At 44.4% G+C, this 19,841-nt stretch overlaps 1 protein-coding gene across 1 annotated transcript; it reads right to left on the bottom strand.

Annotated features, from left to right (window-relative positions):
* Positions 1-888: 888 nt before the first annotated feature.
* Positions 889-16,833, bottom strand: KCNG4 (potassium voltage-gated channel modifier subfamily G member 4). Its single transcript, XM_066637711.1, has 2 exons — positions 16,090-16,833; positions 889-1,674 (listed from the first exon to the last, which is right to left on the bottom strand). Exons 1-2 carry the CDS (start codon positions 16,831-16,833, stop codon positions 889-891), a joined length of 1,530 nt encoding a protein of 509 aa, XP_066493808.1.
* Between the last annotated feature and the right edge of the window lie 3,008 nt (positions 16,834-19,841).

Genomic DNA, 19,841 nt, shown 5'->3' with positions numbered 1-19,841 from the left:
CTGAATCTGGAGGTTCCACATAGCGATTGTGGCTAATAGCCATTGGTAGGCCTTAGACTAGATAGACCCCTGATCTGATCTTGCAGATGTCTTCATGTTCTCATGTGACCTGCTGTCAGTCTGCCTGGCTTACCCTCCTCTTTCTAACCATCCCTGTTCAGTTAATACAGTGATTTTCCTTTGTACTGTGCATGCAGGTCACCAATCTAGGCACCTGTATACCAAGGCTGTACTGGAGTTTCCTGGTCTCCCTTTATTACCATAGCTCAGTGGAAAGATTTCAGCATTACAGGCAGAAGGTCCACATTCATCCCTGGGCCAGGTCTGGAAAAACCCCTTCCAGGGGTTTTTATTTCCAGTAAGTGTGATTAATATTGCACTTGATGGCCCAAGGGTCTGACTCAATATGAGACAACTTCACATGTTCACAAGCTCACTCTACCTTACTTCCTCCACCTCATTTTCCTGTCCTCCTTTGCCATGCCTTTGACTTAGAACAACTTTCTGGGTATCAGATGAATTCTACCCTTCATGGCTTGGGCTGATAGTCTCCAAGCAGAAAGGACGAATCACTTTCATCTGACTAACTGTGACCCATCGCTTGTTGGGTTTTTGCCTGTAAGCCCAGCTCCTGTTTGGGACTTCCCAGTTACACCACTTGCCAGATTCCACCTTGGGTATCCTGAATCCTCCTTCGTATTGCCAACATTGCTTGAGCATCCATTCTCTCTTAGCAATGTGCTTTAAGCTGTTGATTTGCCCAGGCAGACGTTTGCAGAAGCAGTGGCATTGCAGGTTGTGAACTGAAGGCTTGGAGTACCCCTCTGCTCTGTGCATTGTAACACACAGGTCTTGAGGATAAGATCACCTGTTGCCACAGAATTGCTGTTATCCTTTGTAAGGGTACTTGATGGGTGACCCAGTTCCATCTGAAGTGAAACTTTCACTCTCGTTCAAAGTGTCACTTTCATTGGATGTATTAGCATTTTTTATCCGAGATATACGGGATTGCAGTCTCTCGTGCTCCCTCCGCAGCTCTGAGTAAGAGTGGGAGAACGTGTGGAATATTGAGGTGGCTGGGAAGGCCATGATCAGTATCCCACTTAGGATGCTACTGAGGGCCACCATCTGCCCTGGGACACTCCTTGGTACCATGTCCCCATATCCCACAGTTGTCATGGAGATGATAGCCCACCAATATGAGGCAGGGATGCTGGTAAATTCCAGCACCTTCCCAGATTCATTTTCCGCCAGGTAGACTAAGGGGGAAAACAGGGTGACCGCTACGCATAAGAAAAGCAGAAGCAGGCCAAATTCGCGGGTGCACTTCCGAACAGTGAGGCCCAAAGTCTGGAGGCCCAAGGAATGCCTGGCGAGCCTCATGACGTACAGTATTCTTAAGGCACGCAAGACTCGTAGCACCAAACCCACCTTCTCTATGTAAGAGTTCCCACCCGACTTGTTGCCGTCCTCCGCGGGTTCGTCGTCGTCCACGACAATGAGGGATGCATAATAAGGGGAGATGGCCAAGAAGTCGATGATGTTCAGGGGGCTCTTGAAAAACTGACACTTGCTCTTTGACTGGATGAATCGGAGGCAGAGCTCCAGTGAGAACCAAGCCACGCAGATGGTCTCAATGATGAAGATGTAATAGCACTTTTGGGAACATTCACCCTGGGTGTAAAAAACCAGAGAGAGAAACCACATGAATGAGCTTGGTTAAATCCTTGGTTAAATCGCAGAAAATATGCTGAAATGGAAGCTGAAATGGACATCTTTGCTCAATATCCTCAAACAGATCTGAAAAAGTACCACGCGAGGAGGACAATTCTACAGTGGCCTTTTGGAAATCATTAATTGGCACTCTCATTACCATGGAATAATTAACATTCGCATACGCATAGCTGAAAGGCTTCCATCAATTAGGACAAAACATGTGGTAATTGCACAATCCTTAATGAACCTCAGGCCTCAGAGCATTATTTAAAAAACAAACACTGCACTTGTTCTCTGGGCCCAAATGCATACTTTGGCTCTGTGTATTTTTTAAGTGGCAGCTGGATGAGGCCATCAGGGTTGGGACTGTGGTCTGTGAGAAGTAGTATTCCGCTCTCTCCAACTGTGCTATGGTCCTTCCTAGCAAAAAAACATGCCCCCAAATGCTTCTATTAACCCTAGGAGAGAAGCTTCCATGCCCATTACATGCAACAATTCTAAAGGGTAATGTGTAGTTCACTGTGTAAAATATACGCTATTAAAAAAAACAACTCAATGTTGACTAGAACCTGAGGAGAAGGTCTATACTACAAACTTATACTGGTTTTATACTTGATCTTCAAAAAGGGAATTGGGCAGACTTACAGAGGAGAAGTCCCTCATAGGTTACAAGCCATGATGGGTATATGCAACTCCTTGTTCTAGAAGTAGTCTACCTCTGAATGCCAGATGCAAGAAAGTGGCAACAGGACACAGGTATCTTGTTGTCTTGTGTGTGTCCTGATGCAACTGGTAGGCCACTGTGAGACAAAGGAAGCTGGACTAGATGAGCCTTTTGCCTAATCCAAAGGGGCTCTTCTTATGTTCTCATGTACTGTCATGAACTGAGAATTTTGGAACTTGAAAAGAGTTTGGCTGGATCCACCCAATGGTTCACATAGCCCAGGGTTCTGTTTCCAATGTTGGTGAACCAGATGCTTCTGGAAAGTCCACAAGCCTGAAGGTAACAGACTGGTGAGGAAGCTGGAAATTCATAAGAACATAAGAACATAAGAACAGCCCCACTGGATCAGGCCATAGGCCCATCTAGTCCAGCTTCCTGTATCTCACAGCGGCCCACCAAATGCCCCAGGGAGCACACCAGATAACAAGAGACCTCATCCTGGTGCCCTCCCCTACATCTGGCATTCTGACTTAACCCATTCCTATAATCAGGAGGTTGCGCATACACATCATGGCTTGTACCCCATAATGGATTTTTCCTCCAGAAACTCGTCCAATCCCCTTTTAAAGGCGTCTAGGCTAGACGCCAGCACCACATCCTGTGGCAAGGAGTTCCACAGACCGACCACGCGCTGAGTAAAGAAATATTTTCTTTTGTCTGTCCTAACCCGCCCAACACTCAATTTTAGTGGATGTCCCCTGGTTCTGGTATTATGTGAGAGTGTAAAGAGCATCTCCCTATCCACTCTGTCCATCCCCTGCATAATTTTGTATGTCTCAATCATGTCCCCCCTCAAGCGTCTCCTTTCTAGGCTGAAGAGGCCCAAACGCCGTAGCCTTTCCTCATAAGGAAGGTGCCCCAGCCCCGTAATCATCTTAGTCGCTCTCTTTTGCACCTTTTCCATTTCCACTATGTCTTTTTTGAGATGCGGCGACCAGAACTGGACACAATACTCCAGGTGTGGCCTTACCATCGATTTGTACAACGGCATTATAATACTAACCGTTTTGTTCTCAATACCCTTCCTAATTATCCCAAGCATAGAATTGGCCTTCTTCACTGCCACCGCACATTGGGTCGACACTTTCATCGACCTGTCCACCACCACCCCAAGATCTCTCTCCTGATCTGTCACAGACAGCTCAGAACCCATCAGCCTATATCTAAAGTTTTGATTTTTTGCCCCAATGTGCATGACTTTACACTTACTGACATTGAAGCGCATCTGCCATTTTGCTGCCCATTCTGCCAGTCTGGAGAGATCCTTCTGGAGCTCCTCACAATCACTTCTGGTCTTTACCACTCGGAAAAGTTTGGTGTCGTCTGCAAACTTAGCCACTTCACTGCTCAACCCTGTCTCCAGGTCATTTATGAAGAGGTTGAAAAGCACCGGTCCCAGGACAGATCCTTGGGGCACACCGCTTTTCACCTCTCTCCATTGTGAAAATTGCCCATTGACACCCACTCTCTGCTTCCTGGCCTCCAACCAGTTCTCAATCCACCAGAGGACCTGTCCTCTAATTCCCTGACTGTGGAGTTTTTTCAGCAGCCTTTGGTGAGGGACCGTGTCAAACGCCTTCTGAAAGTCCAGATATATAATGTCCACGGGTTCTCCCGCATCCACATGCCTGTTGACCTTTTCAAAGAATTCTATAAGGTTCGTGAGGCAAGACTTACCCTTACAGAAGCCATGCTGACTCTCCCTCAGCAAGGCCTGTTCGTCTATGTGTTTTGAGATCCTATCTTTGATGAGGCATTCCACCATCTTACCCGGTATAGATGTTAGGCTGACCGGCCTATAGTTTCCCGGGTCCCCCCTCTTTCCCTTTTTAAAAATAGAATTTAAAAATTCCTGTTAGACATCCCTAGTCCTCCTCCTCACGGAACTATAGTTCCCAGGGTTCCCTGGGAACCAATCCACAGCTCAGCATGGTGAATAAACATTTCTGTATCTCATGATTCACCCTCCTACCATCCATCTGTCACATTCAGAACTCCACAGAGTTTTCCTTCTGGGAAAGTGCCTGCATGTAAAAAGAATATAGAAAGTACCCCTTCTGGAGTAGTTCATTAGTTCAACAACTGTTGCTGTGTGCACTGCAGAGCTGTGACACCTGTCACTTCTAAAGCAAAGATACATCTTGCCCCCCCAGCCCTAGATTCACAATGCAAAAAAGGAGCAGTAAAGGACATCTATTGCAATAATCATGAGAAGACCTACACATTCTTTCGCTGTAGCTGTTTACTAGAGATGTGTAGGGGTTTGTGGCTCAGAAATCATGAGCACTGAGAGCTGTGGAAGTGAATGAGTCTTCATTTGCCCTTCCACGAGGGTTTTTAGATGTTATTTTCTACTGTGTTCTACAGCAGCCATGCTCAATGGCAGCCATATGGCCCCCTGGAGCACCCTGGCACATTTGAAGGGGGGCACAGACTGAAAACCAAAAATAATAAATGATTTTCTGTTTATCTGTTTGGGTTGTATCCTTATTTGTTAGGAGGGGGCTGGAATCTGAGAAGAGCTCCTAAGGGGAGCCCCAAAAAGGTTGACAATGGCTGTTCTAAAGAATCTTGGGCTGTTTTGGAAACTTATCAGGGGGTTCTTTAATGAGACACTTAGAAATGCTGGACTGTCAGGACCACCTGCCTGTGTCCTGGTCCCAAAAATCTCTTCCAAAGAAAAGGAGAATGAGCCTTCAATGGCTGAGATCCCACATCCTAAGAAGCAACTTGCTCTTGCTGCTTATGCCCTGCCCATACCACTTGGAGTTAGCAAAACAGCCAACTTTCAAGCTTCACCAAAAGACAGGGAATCTGTGAACTGGGAGGGAGTTCTCAGCAAAGGGGAAAGGGTGGGGTCACCTGGGAGGATTCAACAGGGTGATGCAATGCAAGACAGAGAACAATTATAATACTTCTAAAATGCTTACTTCTCCTTTGAGGAGACCATGAGTGAGTCCCCAACTCTAGTTTCAGGGCCTAAGCCTCCCCATTAGTCCCTAGTGGCTTTAAAAATGGACGTTCTATTCCTATACTTTGCCTTGTTTTAATCGTCTATGTTTTAATAAATGCCAAAGCAAACAGCCTAACCGAGTTAGCTTCATCAGATCCTAAATGCTACACCACCTTCTCATCTTGTAATCTGAGATTCATCTGAGATCTGTAATCTGTAAACAGAACCCAAATCCGTCTAAACTATGTGAATTTGAAGGTCACGTCATCGTCTTCAGTAGCTTAGCTAGAGGGGGGACAAAAAGGCAAGTACTGCAGGCACTGCAATGTGCCATGTAAGTGGCCCCTTCCATTCACCATCAGAACCATTATGGGCTGTGATAGCAATGCACAGGCATTCACTGAACCAAACAGTGTCTCCTGTCTGTTGCTGTCTGAAATGGCTCTGAAGAGTGGGCGAGGGCGTGGCAAACGGGAGGGGCTGCTTCCATTATGGCACATTGTGGCACCTGCAGTACTTACTATTTTGCTCCCCTCCCCCAGCTAAGCTACTGCATGTCATGTTTGGGGGACAGACTGGGATTGTGTCCCTCAAATGGGAACAGTTGAAAAGAAGGGGGAAGTCCTGTACATAATGCTGCGGTGGTACTAGACTAGAAATTTGTGCCCAAAGTGAACAGGAGGAAAGAAAAGAAAAGAAAAGAAAAGGTGAAACAGACATAATATGAACAGATGTGTCTTTTAAAAATGCATCATTTTAGTATTTGCATTCTTCCTGGGTCATGTTACAATCAATCAAACCGGGGCAACTGGTCAGTCGATTAAAATATTTCTGATCAATTAACCTGTTTGATGAATTGACTAAAGGTTGCAGCCCTAGTTCTGACTCCTGGCAAGTCTTGGCCCTTACAGGTGGGTCTCTGCTTAGAAATATGCCCAGCTGGGCAACCCGCAACTGCAGTCTCTCTCTCTCTCTCTCTCTCTCTCTCACATGCTGGTGGTGTCAAAATCCATCACTGCATTTCTGCCGCAGGGATTGCTGAGTCACTTTTTCTGCATTGCTGCTCTGATGCGAATATATAAATGAGTCTCTTGTTAAATCTTAGCACACTAGATAAGAACTTGGGGGGGGGGGAGAGAGATTGTCCCCAAGAGGTAATGTTGGCACTTTAATTTACAGTGATACAGCAATGCAATTTAATCACAGAGGTTTATGTCATTAATTCTGCTTGCTTCCCTTGTTTGAATAATGAATCGGGGCATGCTCAATGACAGAGTACGCATTTCCTTATGGATCATTGAGAAGGTTTAAGTTCAAGCCATAAAGAAATGTCACTTAACAGGGAAGGTTTTACAGGGTGCTCTCCTGAGAAATGCATGGCCCTGATTTTATGAGGTCCTGGATGTTATAAGAATATAAGACACATTTTGCACACTTAAAGAAAATGCTGTTTGGAACTTACTGAAGTTTCAGAAAAAACAAAATTAGTAGAACTTGATAGTTGCATTAGCCAAAAGTGACCATGGCAGATGAGATTCAGGGTCAAATTATGAAATTCACTGGATGACCTTGGGCTAGCTGCTATCCCTCCCAACTGAGCCTACCTCACAGGAATGTGATGTGTTTAAAAGCAGAGGCTCACGCTTTTTCAAATGGAAAGACAGGACTGAAATCTCTTACATAAGACAACAAACAAAACCTGATTGCTCTTTCTCTGGAATTTTTCATCACTTACTGCAGTGGTTTTCAAACTCTTCAGGAGAATTTGAGCCACTGTAAGTTCTTGTGGGGCGGGGGGGAGGCAGTGGGGGTGGGTGGAAGGCAGCGGCGCGATCCCCAGGATCGTGCCGCTGAGGGGGCTGTGAATGTAAAAGTGGAGCGATTGCGCCCCACCTCCACTAAAGCGGAAATGGAGCGCGATCGCTCCACTTTCACTGCTGCGGGGAGCCCTAACAAAGGTTCGCACCGGGCTCCCCGCACCCCAGGCAGGCTGCAGGAGGCTTGGGTAAGTGCTCCCAAGCCCCTGCAGCCCCCTGAGCGGCGCGTTCCTGGGGAGCGCGCCGCTGCCTCCTCCCTGCCTCCAGGTTGCCCCCGCCCCTTAAGGGGGCAGAGGCCAAGGCCCACAGGCTGGGGCGTTGCGATGTCCCAGTTTGAAAAGTCCTGACTTACTGTATGAATGTGAGAGCCTCAAAACAAAAGCAAAGGCACCACTTCTGTCTCTCATCAAACTATTAATGTTTCCATGGGTTCCACTGATCTCAGTGTGGATCTGTTCTTGATTTCAATAGCTACTCTCAGGCCACCAGATTAACATTATCTTAAATTATGCATTCCGATTCATTTTAAAAATAATGAATGCCTTTGTTCCCTAGACCGTTTTGGAAGACTATCCCCACATTTCACAGGTTGTGTTATAGAAGCGTGTTCAGATCTGAAATTTTGGCTCATTTTGATCTGCGATGGCCCCAGCCAATATGTCGCTTATGCTGATTACAAAAGATGGATCAGATTTTATGGTTTCGCTGTCTGTAACCAGAGATGGTGCAATACCTCCTGTTCTCTTAGTTATGGTTACTAAGCAGTGGTGTAGCTAATGAAAGTGTAGTCCAGTGCCAAGTGCAAAATGATGCCCCAGAAGTGACATCACTTCTTTTTAAAAAGTGAAAAATGAGGCAGTGGCATAGCTAAGGGTCAAATAAGTTTTTGTAGCCCCCGCCCCCCACATTTATTTATTTTTATTTATTTTTCACATTTTTATACCGCCCTTCCTCCAAAGAGCTCAGGGCAGTTTACACAGCTGCTCCTCCCTTCTTTCTTGCCCTCACAACAACCCTGTGAGGTAGGTGAGGCTGAGAGAAAGTGACTGGCCCAAGGTCACCCAGGAAGCTTTGTGGCTGAGGGGGGATTTGAACCTGGATCATCCAGGTTTAAGTCCAGCTCCCAAACCACTACACCACCCTGGCACTCATGATGAAATCAAATTTAATTCATTAAGTAAATAAATAAAATATTTTCTGGTTAATTGGTCATAAATTTGATAGAATATAAATATTCTGATGTGGTTTCTTTCATTGCATTCAGCATTAAATTACCTTTCCAATGATATATAATAAGATGGTATTATTTGTACATATCAAGGTTTTCACAATTTTGGCCACAAATGTCAAGTTCAGCTAGTTGCCCCCCCCTTGTTGCCCAGTGCAATTGCTACCCACTGCACTCCCTTAACTATGCTACTGTGAATATGAATGCAAAATAAGCAGTATAGAACTGTAGAGTTGGAAGGATACTTCGAGGTGATCTAGTCCAACCCTCTTTGAAAGAGAAAAATCCTATAGCATATCCAGAAGGCGCCTGTCAAGCCTCTATTTCCAGACCCACAGAAAAGGAGAACTCATAACTTTCCTCAGTAATTGTTTCCTTTGTCAAACTGCTCTTACTGTTGATTTTTGAACTGATGCTTAACTGAAAATGTTCCAGATACTAAACCGAAACCTCCCCGCTTGCTGGGTAAGCCCATTAGGTCTAGTCCTGTTCTCTGGGGTACCAAATCCTTGCCTACTTCCATGTGACATCCCTTCAGGTAATTGAAGAGAGCTATCATGCTCTCCCAGCCTTCTCTTCTCTAAGTCCAAACATAACAGTATCCTAATCCTTTCCTCATGGAACTTGTTTTCCAGATCCATATCAACTTCACTGCCCTTCTCTAACTCTGCTCCAGTCTGCTTCATCCTTCTTAAAGAGTGTGGCACCCAGAACTGGATACAGTTCAGTGGTTCCCAAACTATGGATTGGGACCGAATGGTGGGTCGCAACTCGATTTTTGGTGGGTCCCTTAGCAGCTGAGCAGAGCCTCCAATGAAAACACAGGTGATGGAAGGACCAGATAACTAATTGCTTCAAGTTGTGAAACTTTTTAAAAATCAAATAGCTGATAACCACCCTGGAAAGAGCTCTTGCAGTTTGCAAGGATGTAAACATAGGGAGATAAAAGCTGGTGTATCTTTTTTTTTTTGTTTTGTTATTATTATATGTAAATAAATTATTATTTCTTTCTAAATTTTTTTTAAAGTCTTGTAAACCTAGGTGGGTCCCGATAGAGTGTCATTTTAAAAAGTTTCTAGATAAAGTCTAGATGAAGTGTCTAGATGAAGTTTAACCAGTGTGGAGTGAATTGCAACCATGACTTTTTGTAACTTGGAAATTATAGTTCTACGAATGCAAACTAACATTTCATGAGATTTCTTTGCAGCCATTTCACACTGCAGGCTTGGGTTCAGCTTGTGACCCACTGAGTCACCATGATCCCTTTCATGCCCAGTACTGCAAAACCAGATATTATTCGTTCTATGCCTGTACCTTTGATTTTTTTTTTTTTTTGCATGGCATTTTCCTCTGTTAGTTTGAGCTTGATGTTCCATGTTATGAGAACTATTGGCTGCTGATTTCTGCAGATCAGGTCCTTCTTAAAGGCATTGTTAGATATAATAATATAATGATATTCAGATTCAGATACTCCTTCAAATGATATTATTTTGCTTTATTATGTTTTTTTTTAGTTCCTGGTTTGTTTTTTAAAAAATGTCCTTATAGATTGAGTATACCAGTTCACAAATACATGAGAGTGCGTGGCAAAGCCTGGAGAGAGGCAAACTGCAGTTTGAAAGTTCCCAGATTAAAAGAAAAGCCAAGCAGCTCAACATATTAATGCACGTCACCTTGGGTTGCTGGTTGGGTTGCTGGTTGCACTTTTTCTATTCTGGAAGGCCACAGTTATACACTGCCATAGAAGGGACAATGTTAAAAAGACTGAGAATGGATGGTCTGCTTGGGTACACCCCCCCCCCCCGCAAATATTGCAAACTCCTTTATTGTAAAAATCAGACCTAAGACATTCATGTTTGTATCGCACAGATGTTTCCTGCAAGACCAGTATGATTTTTTTTCACAAAGAAAAGCACCAGTTTGGTAGGTGAGCAAGAATTGTATCTTTACTAGCAGCTCACAAGACAACGTCTTGCCTTGATATACAAGACACTCACAGTCAGGTCTTTTTGAGTGACAAACTGACTGGGGCAAATTCTGGCTCATAGTAAACACTGATGTTGGTTCTTCTTGTTAGGGTGGAATTGTAAGTTGGGATCAGTTTGTAGGATCTGATAGATTCTCTTTCATACTCATCATATGGTATCATATGTCCATAGGATCTCTGTAGAACAGGAGCAAAGGCGCAAGTGTGCTCTGGGGAACTGTGGGAGGCACCTCCAGGTGAAGAAAAAAAAACAGTCAGGCTCAATTCAGTGGGCTGAAATAGGGTTTCTAAACATGTTAGCCTCTATCCGACAGACTGCCATGTGCTAGCTCTTGCTCTCCAAAGCTCTAGCTCAGCTCTCCTCCCTGACACATTTTCTCTTCCTTTCTGTCCCCCCCCCCTCTTCCTTTTCTAATCCAGGGAATGAGAGGAGGAGAAGTAAAGCAAGGAGTGGACATAGATGGGCACCCCCACCAATCTGCCACCTGCTTCAGTTGGCCTCATGGATGGGCTGGCCTTGAAGCACAGCATTAAAAACAACTTACAAAATAAGCCATTTTTCTATCACTAAAATTGCTTTCTAAAGAATAGAGATGGGCCCCAAAGTCCATCTAGGCTAGCATCTTTTTTCTAACAGAGGCAGGTCCAAGATACTTTTGGGAAGCATGCCAGGACAGTATGAAGCCAATAACCACCACCACAACCCCTCAAATACACTTGCTTCCAGCATCTGGTATTCAAGGGTAAACTCCCTCTGATCATGGAGATTTCATTCAGTTAACAGCTGTTGACAGATCTCTCCTCCTCCTCCTCCTCCTCCTTGAACTTGTCTAATCTCATTTGAAAGTCCTCTAAACTGTGACCATCATTATTACATCTTGTGGTGTAAGTTCCATATGCTGATATTGTGTTGCACGAAGAACCCTTCTGGACTCACCTGGAGCAATTTGTTTTCCAGTGACAGCCCTGCTTTTTGCTTTTGCACCTCTGTGAGCGGATTATACCACTAGATAGGTGGAGATAAGGAGAAGGGGTCTGGATAAGATAACTGTGTGGAATTGAGCACCAACTTCTATTCCTTGCATGAAGCATATTTTAACTATTTTCCCCATTAAAATGCAATGGATTCTAGTAGACTTTTTTAGATTTCTGGAGATAATTCACCAAGGATTTGATTTTTTTACTGAAATGCAGCAAGAATCCAGGCAGACTGTACAGAATAAGAAATGCTTGCATTGAAACCCAGCCTTTCCCTGCTATTCCTTACTTTCACTGTATCATACCTAATTCCACAGCCAAACTTCTATCACTGAATTTGCCTTTGCATTCAGAATTTCTTTGAGTTATCAGGTCGTCAAACAGACACAGCTTTTTCTGTTTCACGCCTCCCACGGAGTGCTAAAATGTTGAAACGGTTGTACTGGGTGATGTAATTTAATCACGCAGACAATGAAAAGATGTTTTATTTTTTACTTCATTTCTGCTTACCTGATAATTTTTTCCAGGTATGTGAATATTGTCGAGCCCATGAATGATTATTCAGAAGTAAGTCTCACCAAGTTTAGTAAGAGTTGCCTCCCAAGTAAAGGCACCTCACAGTCAGCTTCTATGCGGCACAATGACTAGGTAGCAGCATGAATGAAACTGACGCACCTATATGTCATTTGACCTCAAGGTGTCCCAGGTAGGAGAAACGCATAGTAAATCTGGCTGATATACTAGGAAATTGCTTTTATAAAGGTTTCTTTCTATGTCTCTTTTTTGTTACACTTTTCCTCTGCTCCTTTTGATACTTTTGATAATGCAATTTGCAACTTGATCTTACACATTTTAATAGGGCTTACTTCCAAGTGACTGTGCATAGCTATTGCAGCCCTAAACTGGCGTAATTACTCCTTCTCAGCATGATGTGACCACATTTTGGTGCACACAGCCAGAATGACTGCAAAAGGGACAGATTACCGGTTTTCCAGCATGTTTTTGCAGTCAGATTGCCAACTTCCGACCCAGCTGCTGAAACTATGCCTTGACTAGCTTTTTAATCTACAAGGAGGATCAATATACTATACAATACGTTTCCCACCATACTAAAGTCTCAGACCTGCATTTCAAGCTATTAAAGGCACTGACTTCTTTTTGTTTCTGAGGTCAGTTGGCAATGCTAATGTGAAGCAGATTCTAACGAGTGCTACAGTACAATCCTACTTGCATGTCTACTCACAGGCAAGTCCCATTCAATTCAATGAGATTTACTTCCATGTAAGTGTGTACAGGATTGAAGCCTTGGTTGTTCTAAACAGAGAACTATGGAAGAGTCATTATTCTGCATTAATTCATGTCCAGGGCAAGGGCATGGAGTACATATGTGGCACTTCATATATATATATTTTTTACTTTTTTCAGATTGCTGTATTTGACACAAGGAATGTTTGTTACACTTTATTGTGATAAAGTGTGAGAAGTGTCTATCTTTATGAGCTTGAAATGCATATGTAGCATCAAAGCAATTACACATTGTTCGAGTCAATGTGGTGCAAAGATATTTAAACATCCCTAATGTCAACATTGCTAACAAGGGTATCACCTTGGATTTTAAGATGATCAAGCAAGGCTGTTTACATAACCTCAATTCTTAAGTCTCACTGAAACCATACAAGTAATAATAAAAAAAAAAGGTGTCGTATTTAGGGCAAAGGATGCTGAAGTTATTGGTCTATTGCTGTTCTATGAACTTCCCCCCAAAAATAAACATTATTTGGGAAACAGGACAATTGTGAAAGTGTCCCCCCAATAAAATATGAATTGTACCAAGGAAGTGTGTTCCCCAAATCTAACAGATGATAGATCTTGAAGGTATTTTCTCTCAGAAAGTCTCTTCAGGATCTAAAGCTGCAATCCCAAGGACACTTACTGGGGAATAACAGCCCAAGCCTGAGCTTCCCAGTACCCACTGGAGCAGCAGTGCCAGAATGGCTACTGCTGTAACTAGTGGGGGTCGGGAAGCCGCCAGGAATCTCCTGAGGGGAAGTGGACTTTCCCAAGCCCTTCTGGTCCAACACAGAGTTAATGATATGGTGAAGAAGGGCTCCACCAGTTCCACCCCCTACCCCAGTTCCTCCCCCTGACCTGCCCTCATTCCGACCTCCCCGCACCCCCCAGAAGCTGCACTGTAGGCAGTTTCACTTATTCTGGGCAGCGGTGCATCCTTCTCCTGCCAGCGCTGGGCCCAGTGCCTGACTGCTCCCTACTCATCAGGTGCCATAAACAAGCTTTACGGCACCCAGCACCAGTGCCAGGGCTGATTGCCAGCACTGGGTGAGTTTAGGACTGGGCCTTGCAGTTGCAATATAATGCATGCTTACCTGGAAGTTCCCGTAACCCTGATTGAATTCCGCCTGGCATACTTCATGAGACTGTCTCAGTGAGTTTCCTAGGAAGTGGTGTCTTTTGATCAGGCTGATAAACAACCATTTAAAAAACATCTCATGGCACTTCAAAAATACTGAAGATGAGAAATGTTGTTCTTGCAGCTTTCATAAGTACTAGTCTACCTTATTTGGTACAACTTAAAAAAAATACTTTGTGGAAGCTATTAGTGAGCACTGATGGATGAATGCTACATGAAAACAACTGCAAGCAAAGATGGAATGGCCACTTTTGATGCTGATGAATAAAAATGATTTTTAAATTGTATTATTTCTTTAAGGCTGCAATCCTAACCAACTTACACTGACATAAGGGCAATGCAACTCCAAGGTAAGAGAACAAACATTGCCTTACCTTGAGGAGGCCTCCATGACTGCCTTCCAACTGCAGGATGCAGCACATGTCCCACTGGCACAGCTATGCCAGTACTGGAAAGTTGGTTAGGATTGCGCCCTCAGAAGCTTACTTGCCTTATATTCTTAGAAGAATATAAGGCTAGAAAATAGCAGATCTCTTTTCCCCCTGCTGCCCAGGAAACAAACAGGATCATTGCTTTTAATTTGCAAAGAAAGTGGGGAGATGGGGTGCAAGCTGGTTTGGCAGCTGTGAGCCCTATCTAGAAAGTCTTCCCCCTCACATTCTCAGATGTTTGAGGAATCACTGCAGTGCTTGGAGAGTGAAGTACTAAACCGTAGCCTACAGAGTCCAGTTAGCTCAATATTGTTGACACTGACTGACTGGCAGCAGCTCTCCTGAGATTCAGAGAGGAACTTTCCTCTGCCTGACCTGGAGATGCCACAAAGGACTGAACCTGGGACCCTGCAAAGCAGAACCTCTGCCACTAAGCTGTGCCTTCTGCCCAACAAACATCACCCTCAATACAAACTCTTTTTCCTCAAGTAGCCCCAAACTCTGTGTGCCTGCAAAGAGTTGCCATATGCAGTACCAGGAACCTGGACAAACACAAACTACTAATGATTTTTATTATTTTTTATTATTAAGAATATTTATTTTTTTTCAGCAAACAAATTCTCAAAGTGGTCTACCGACAAGTATGTCTAGAAACACTGTCAACTTCATATAGATACATTCAGTCTAGAGAACCAGTTTATGGAGTTGGTAGATTCTGTTCTACATTCCTGTACTTGTAAAATAGTCCTGGGAGGTGGACTAACTCAGTGGTTCCCAAACTTTTTGGAGGCCCTAGAGGCTGTTGCCTGATTTATAAATGCAAGGGGTGTGAATATAATGATGATTGAGCAGCAGTGCCCCCCTCCCAAGTAGCACCTTATTTTACCCTTGATGTACACAGTCTAATTTGCCCTGTCAGTTTCGTGGACCACAAAAACTTGGGTCACGACCCACTGGTGGGTCCCAGACCCACAGTTTCTGAACCTCTGGGCTAGCTGATTGCTGGAGGATTTGCTTCCTTAGCTGTCTAAGTGCAAAAAGCATTCCAAACTTTCCAACTATCTCATTCCTCCATTTCTGAGCTTGCACTGAACTGCAGCCTCAAGCAACCCTCATCTCGAATTGAGCCCAGCTTCTAATCCAGGAAAGTTTAATTACTCACTCTTTCTCTCAATGAACTATGACTTCAAAAGGGGGGGGGAACCCTTGGTTTTCTTTTTTTTTCTCCTTGCTTATCTCGTGTTTTGGCCTTGAGTTACCCAACCTTTCTCTGACCTTTTTGTGCAGCACTCTTGACAGGCTGACATGACAATCCCTCCCATTACAGTGAACACCAGTGTCATACTGGTATGACTAGTAGCAAACATGTAAAGCGTGTTCATAAATACACATTCACCCGCCACTAGTACCCCTGATTGGATCAGGTGTCTGAAAAGCCTGGTGTTGGAAACTACTGGTTCATACACACAGGTGTATAACATGCAGGTGTGAACGAACTGTCACAAATATTTGAGCAGACAGAACGTGTGCATTGACCAGAGCACAATACTTTTCAGTGGGGCCAATTTGCATTTCAGCTACAATTTATGTAGATGAATTAAGCAATGTGCAAACTCAGCCATGGATGTGTGAGTGTGATGTCTGTGTAGGAAATATCAGCGTTACGTTGAGCTGCCAAAATTAAGAACAGGAGAGGTATTTTGGATCTAATCAAACGTCCCTCTAGTCCAGAATCCTGTTTCCTACAGTGGCCACTCAGATGCCTCCAATTAACAAATAATAATTAATAATATTAATAATAAAATTATGGAAAAGGGACTTACTTACCCGATATTCTTCAGCTCTTAAGTCTGGCATTGTGCTGACGCAAAGGCTTATTGCTGTGGTGGCCACAAAAAGGATTGAGAGGCAGGCAAAGACTTTTCCTGGGAGACCGGATTGGGGGTTTTCCACCATGTCTCTCAGCTTGTTCATAAACTGTCCAAACTTGGTCCCATCTTCCAGGATACAGGCCTTCACCTTGTTCCTCTGCAGTTCCTCCTCCTTGCGCACCTCCGCTAGTTCCTCCACCTTCTGGAAGAGCTTTCGGAAACAGCAGTTCTCCAGGCTGGACTCCTCAATACCCCAGTACTTTAACTCCTCTTGGAAGGACAAGGCACACGTGTCACGGAGGAGCACCAGTTTCCCTGCAGCGAGAAAGCTGACGATCACCCTGAAAGCACTGGGGTTCCGGTCAAAGAAAAATTCTTGGGTGTCTTCGTCGTAGTCATCGCACAACTGAATGATTTCCTCGTAGCTGCTGCAGAACTTTAATTTGCTCAACCGGGAGGACGGAAACTCATCCAAAGTGCTCCAAGGCAGCAAGTACTTGAGACCACCAACATTGATCATGATCTCCCTCTTCAGATCAACTGTACAGAGCTGGTCCGGGTGGCAAATCCTCTGGACCCTTTGGTAGTGGACACCTTTGACGGAGGGAGTCTCAACCACCGAGATGGGGAAGAGATGGGTCAAGGAGCTACAAGAAGCGAAGCTGTAGTCATGGTCGCTGCCTCCGGAGAGAATAGGCATCGCTGAGGGTTGTCACTGGGCTCCTCGAAGGGGCATCAGAGCAAAGCTATCTAGGAAGGTGGCACAGGAGGAAAAACAACCAACATAGAGAACTGAGAACATTGCAAGAGGAGAAACAAAGGCAGTGGTCTCTCCAAGCCAATGGTTCACCAATAACTCTTTGTTTACGTTGTGCCTCAGCTGTTTCTGCAGACACGCAATGAAAAATAAGTAGCCACTAGAGCCTAGACATGATGCAAAGCCCCAGGAAGGCTTGCTTTACAGCCTGCAGGTTTGCTTATAGAGTGGAGTCACTGCCCTGTGACTCCTGTGGGGAAGCTGCTGCTCCAATGTGGATAGAGGCACTGCAACAAAAACTGTCTCACTGGATCAGGTCAAAGGTTTGTGATCTGGTTCAGCTCTCTGTTCTTCCAGCAGAAAGGTGTCTCCAGAAACTTACAAGCAAGGCATAAAGGAGTCAGCTTCCCCCATTGTTTCTCCTCTTCCTCTAGATTCAGAGATATACTCTCTCTGTATATGGAGGTTCCATTTTGCTGTAATAGCTAATAGCCATCCTCGCTAGAACTATCTTCTATGAATTTGTCTTTAAAAATCAGGGGGCGGGGGAGCTATCTAGACTTATAGTCACCACCAGCACAACCTGCTGTAATGAATTCCAGAAACTCATTATGTGATAAGTGCAGGATTTACTTTTGTCTGTTTTGCATACACTGCAGATCGGTTTCATCAAATGACAACCTGTCTGTGATAAAAGCTTTCCTAGATCGCAAGTACCCGGTGGTAAACTTATGGGGATTAATTTGCACCATGGTAGTTTGTCACCGGCTTTCAAGCATTTTGTTGTTTTTGACTGAAGACTCTCATGTTATTTTATTATTATTATTAACAGCAGTACCTTACAAGTCAACAATCATTTGGGACAACCCAGTTCATGGAACTGACACAAGGATGCTGAAAGCTTTAGCACAAGTGTTCACAAACTGATTCCATTTTTCACTCCTTCCTCCTTTCACCCATGGGTGCAAAAGCAGTTTTAAGGATCTTTCAGAGTTATGGACCCACTGTGAATTTTTTGAGGAGCACCAGAGGTAACACTGAAGGAAGCAGAAAGCCGGTAACATGTTCCCTCCAAAGCTGCCCCCCACCAATAAGCTATTCTCTTTTTTTGCTTTTTGGTAACAGTAATTATGCCTCCTAGGTTTATGTAGCTTCACATGCATGATCTCATAACCCTTACAACAACCTTATAAGGTAGGTCTGCATTTTTAATTAATTTTTCAAATGTTGGCATTTACAAAAAAGTACACAGAGAACAGACCCCCTCATGCATATACGAACAGACATACACTATAGCAAGGTGAAACACATGCTCTGTTATAAATGAAGGATGAAGCATGAACAAAGTCAAGATTAAAATTAATTGCACTGCCTGTCTGCCTGTCTGTGTATGTGCATGCTCAGGCGGGGAAAAAGGGATCTGCGTCCCCTTCTTTTCAGAGTTGCAAATTTGGGGGTGCCGGCCAGGGAACAAAACTATGAGACACAGAAAGACCCCTTGCATTTCTCTCTCCCTTTAGCTAGTCAGTGTCCTGCATGCAGATGACAACCAGAATGAACTTTTGCAAAGTTACTTACTGCGCTAAATGCAGGCTGCTGTGTCCAGATGACTCTCTCCCGTGCCTTTAGAGAATGCATGCTGGAAAAGCATCAGTGTTCCTATGTGGTGAAGAAGCATATAACAGTCATATTTTAGTTTTGATTCCATGGAAATAATAGGTGCCCCTTGAAGTCTCTGCCTCTGGTCTCCTGCTCAGTCAGGGAGATGAGTTTTTGAGGGCTCAAGCCCACCCTCTCTGAGCCCTGGGAGGCATCCCTGAGGCTTCCTAAAGAGCTGGAAAGAGTCAATTCTGCCTTTTCCCTTTCTCAGCTGTGCTTCCCTAGAGGGCTGTCAGTGTGGTCCTGACAGAAGAGGGGGATGGAAGTGGGACGGGCTTAGAAATAATCTCTCTGTGTGTTTCTCTCCAGCATCCTTCAGCCTTCATCCTTAGAGCAGACTGCAGGGAGTACCAGCAATTCAATAGCAGCCAGGAGTGAAAGGCGAGACCCCCACCCCTTTTGCCGCACGCTTTCAATAATGAATTGATGCTGGTGAACTCAGTTCATGAAATACTACCCTGTGCCTTCCTCCCCCCCCCCCCCCACCGCCTCCCCAAATGTTGCTCCCGGTGTCTTGACTTTGGAGGGGCAAAGTGGAGCTTTTCAGAAGCTGTCAAATGCTGAGTTCTGGAAGTGCCAAACAAAAAGGGACATAAGTGTTTTGCAGAAAGATTGATAGTGCATAGCAAGTATTAAGTTTTTAGTGTTTGGGGGAAGCAGGGGCTTGGCTGCTGGGAGGATGGATGATGGCACCCACCAAGCGTCCAGGAGAAGAGGTCTTCCCTTTATGTCTCAGTGCTACCATATGGTTTCTGAAAAAATACTCAACAGACTGCAATGCTGGGAGCAATGCACACTTTACAGGGGGGAAGGAAGGGGACCTTGAGTAAATTCATAAGCCCCACTTCCTGATCCCCCCGCATGTTAGCAAAAGCATGCCCCTCCATGAGCCTTTGAAAAACAGTATCTTGTGTAATTCAGTGCATGCAATAGAGCTTTATGTGGTTGCAGTTACTGCTACTGCTTTTATAAGGAAGCCAAATGATGCTTCGCTGAGGTCTTCATAAAAATAGTACCTAAGGAGACCAGTACAGAGGGAGTGTGGTCTCTCTGGCCTCCCACCACCCCATAATTTGAGCACCAGTTGGAAGAAGCTCTTGAGTGTAATGGAGCTGTGTGTGTTTGAATCACAGCTCCTGATACCGAGTTTATGGGGAAACCTAACTACATATTCCCCCTTCTCAAAACAGTAGCTAAGAAAGTTAACACAAAGGGTAACAGGTTACAAGGAGGAAGAAACAGGGTACAAGGAGGGAGAGGTATCTCTCCATGCAACACTTATTGACATGCAT

This window comes from Tiliqua scincoides, chromosome 9 (assembly GCF_035046505.1).
Source record: "Tiliqua scincoides isolate rTilSci1 chromosome 9, rTilSci1.hap2, whole genome shotgun sequence".
Lineage (NCBI taxonomy): Eukaryota > Metazoa > Chordata > Lepidosauria > Squamata > Scincidae > Tiliqua > Tiliqua scincoides.
This window is presented reverse-complemented; position numbering and strand designations above follow the sequence as displayed.

Excerpts from the sequence above, each read along its gene's own strand:
- KCNG4 (XM_066637711.1), bottom strand. The coding sequence starts at position 16,833 with ATGCCTATTCTCTCCGGAGGCAGCGACCATGACTACAGCTTCGCTTCT. Across the intron at positions 1,675-16,089 it reads TAAGAGCTGAAGAATATCGG|GGTGAATGTTCCCAAAAGTG; the intron begins GTAAGTAAGTCC and ends TTTTACACCCAG.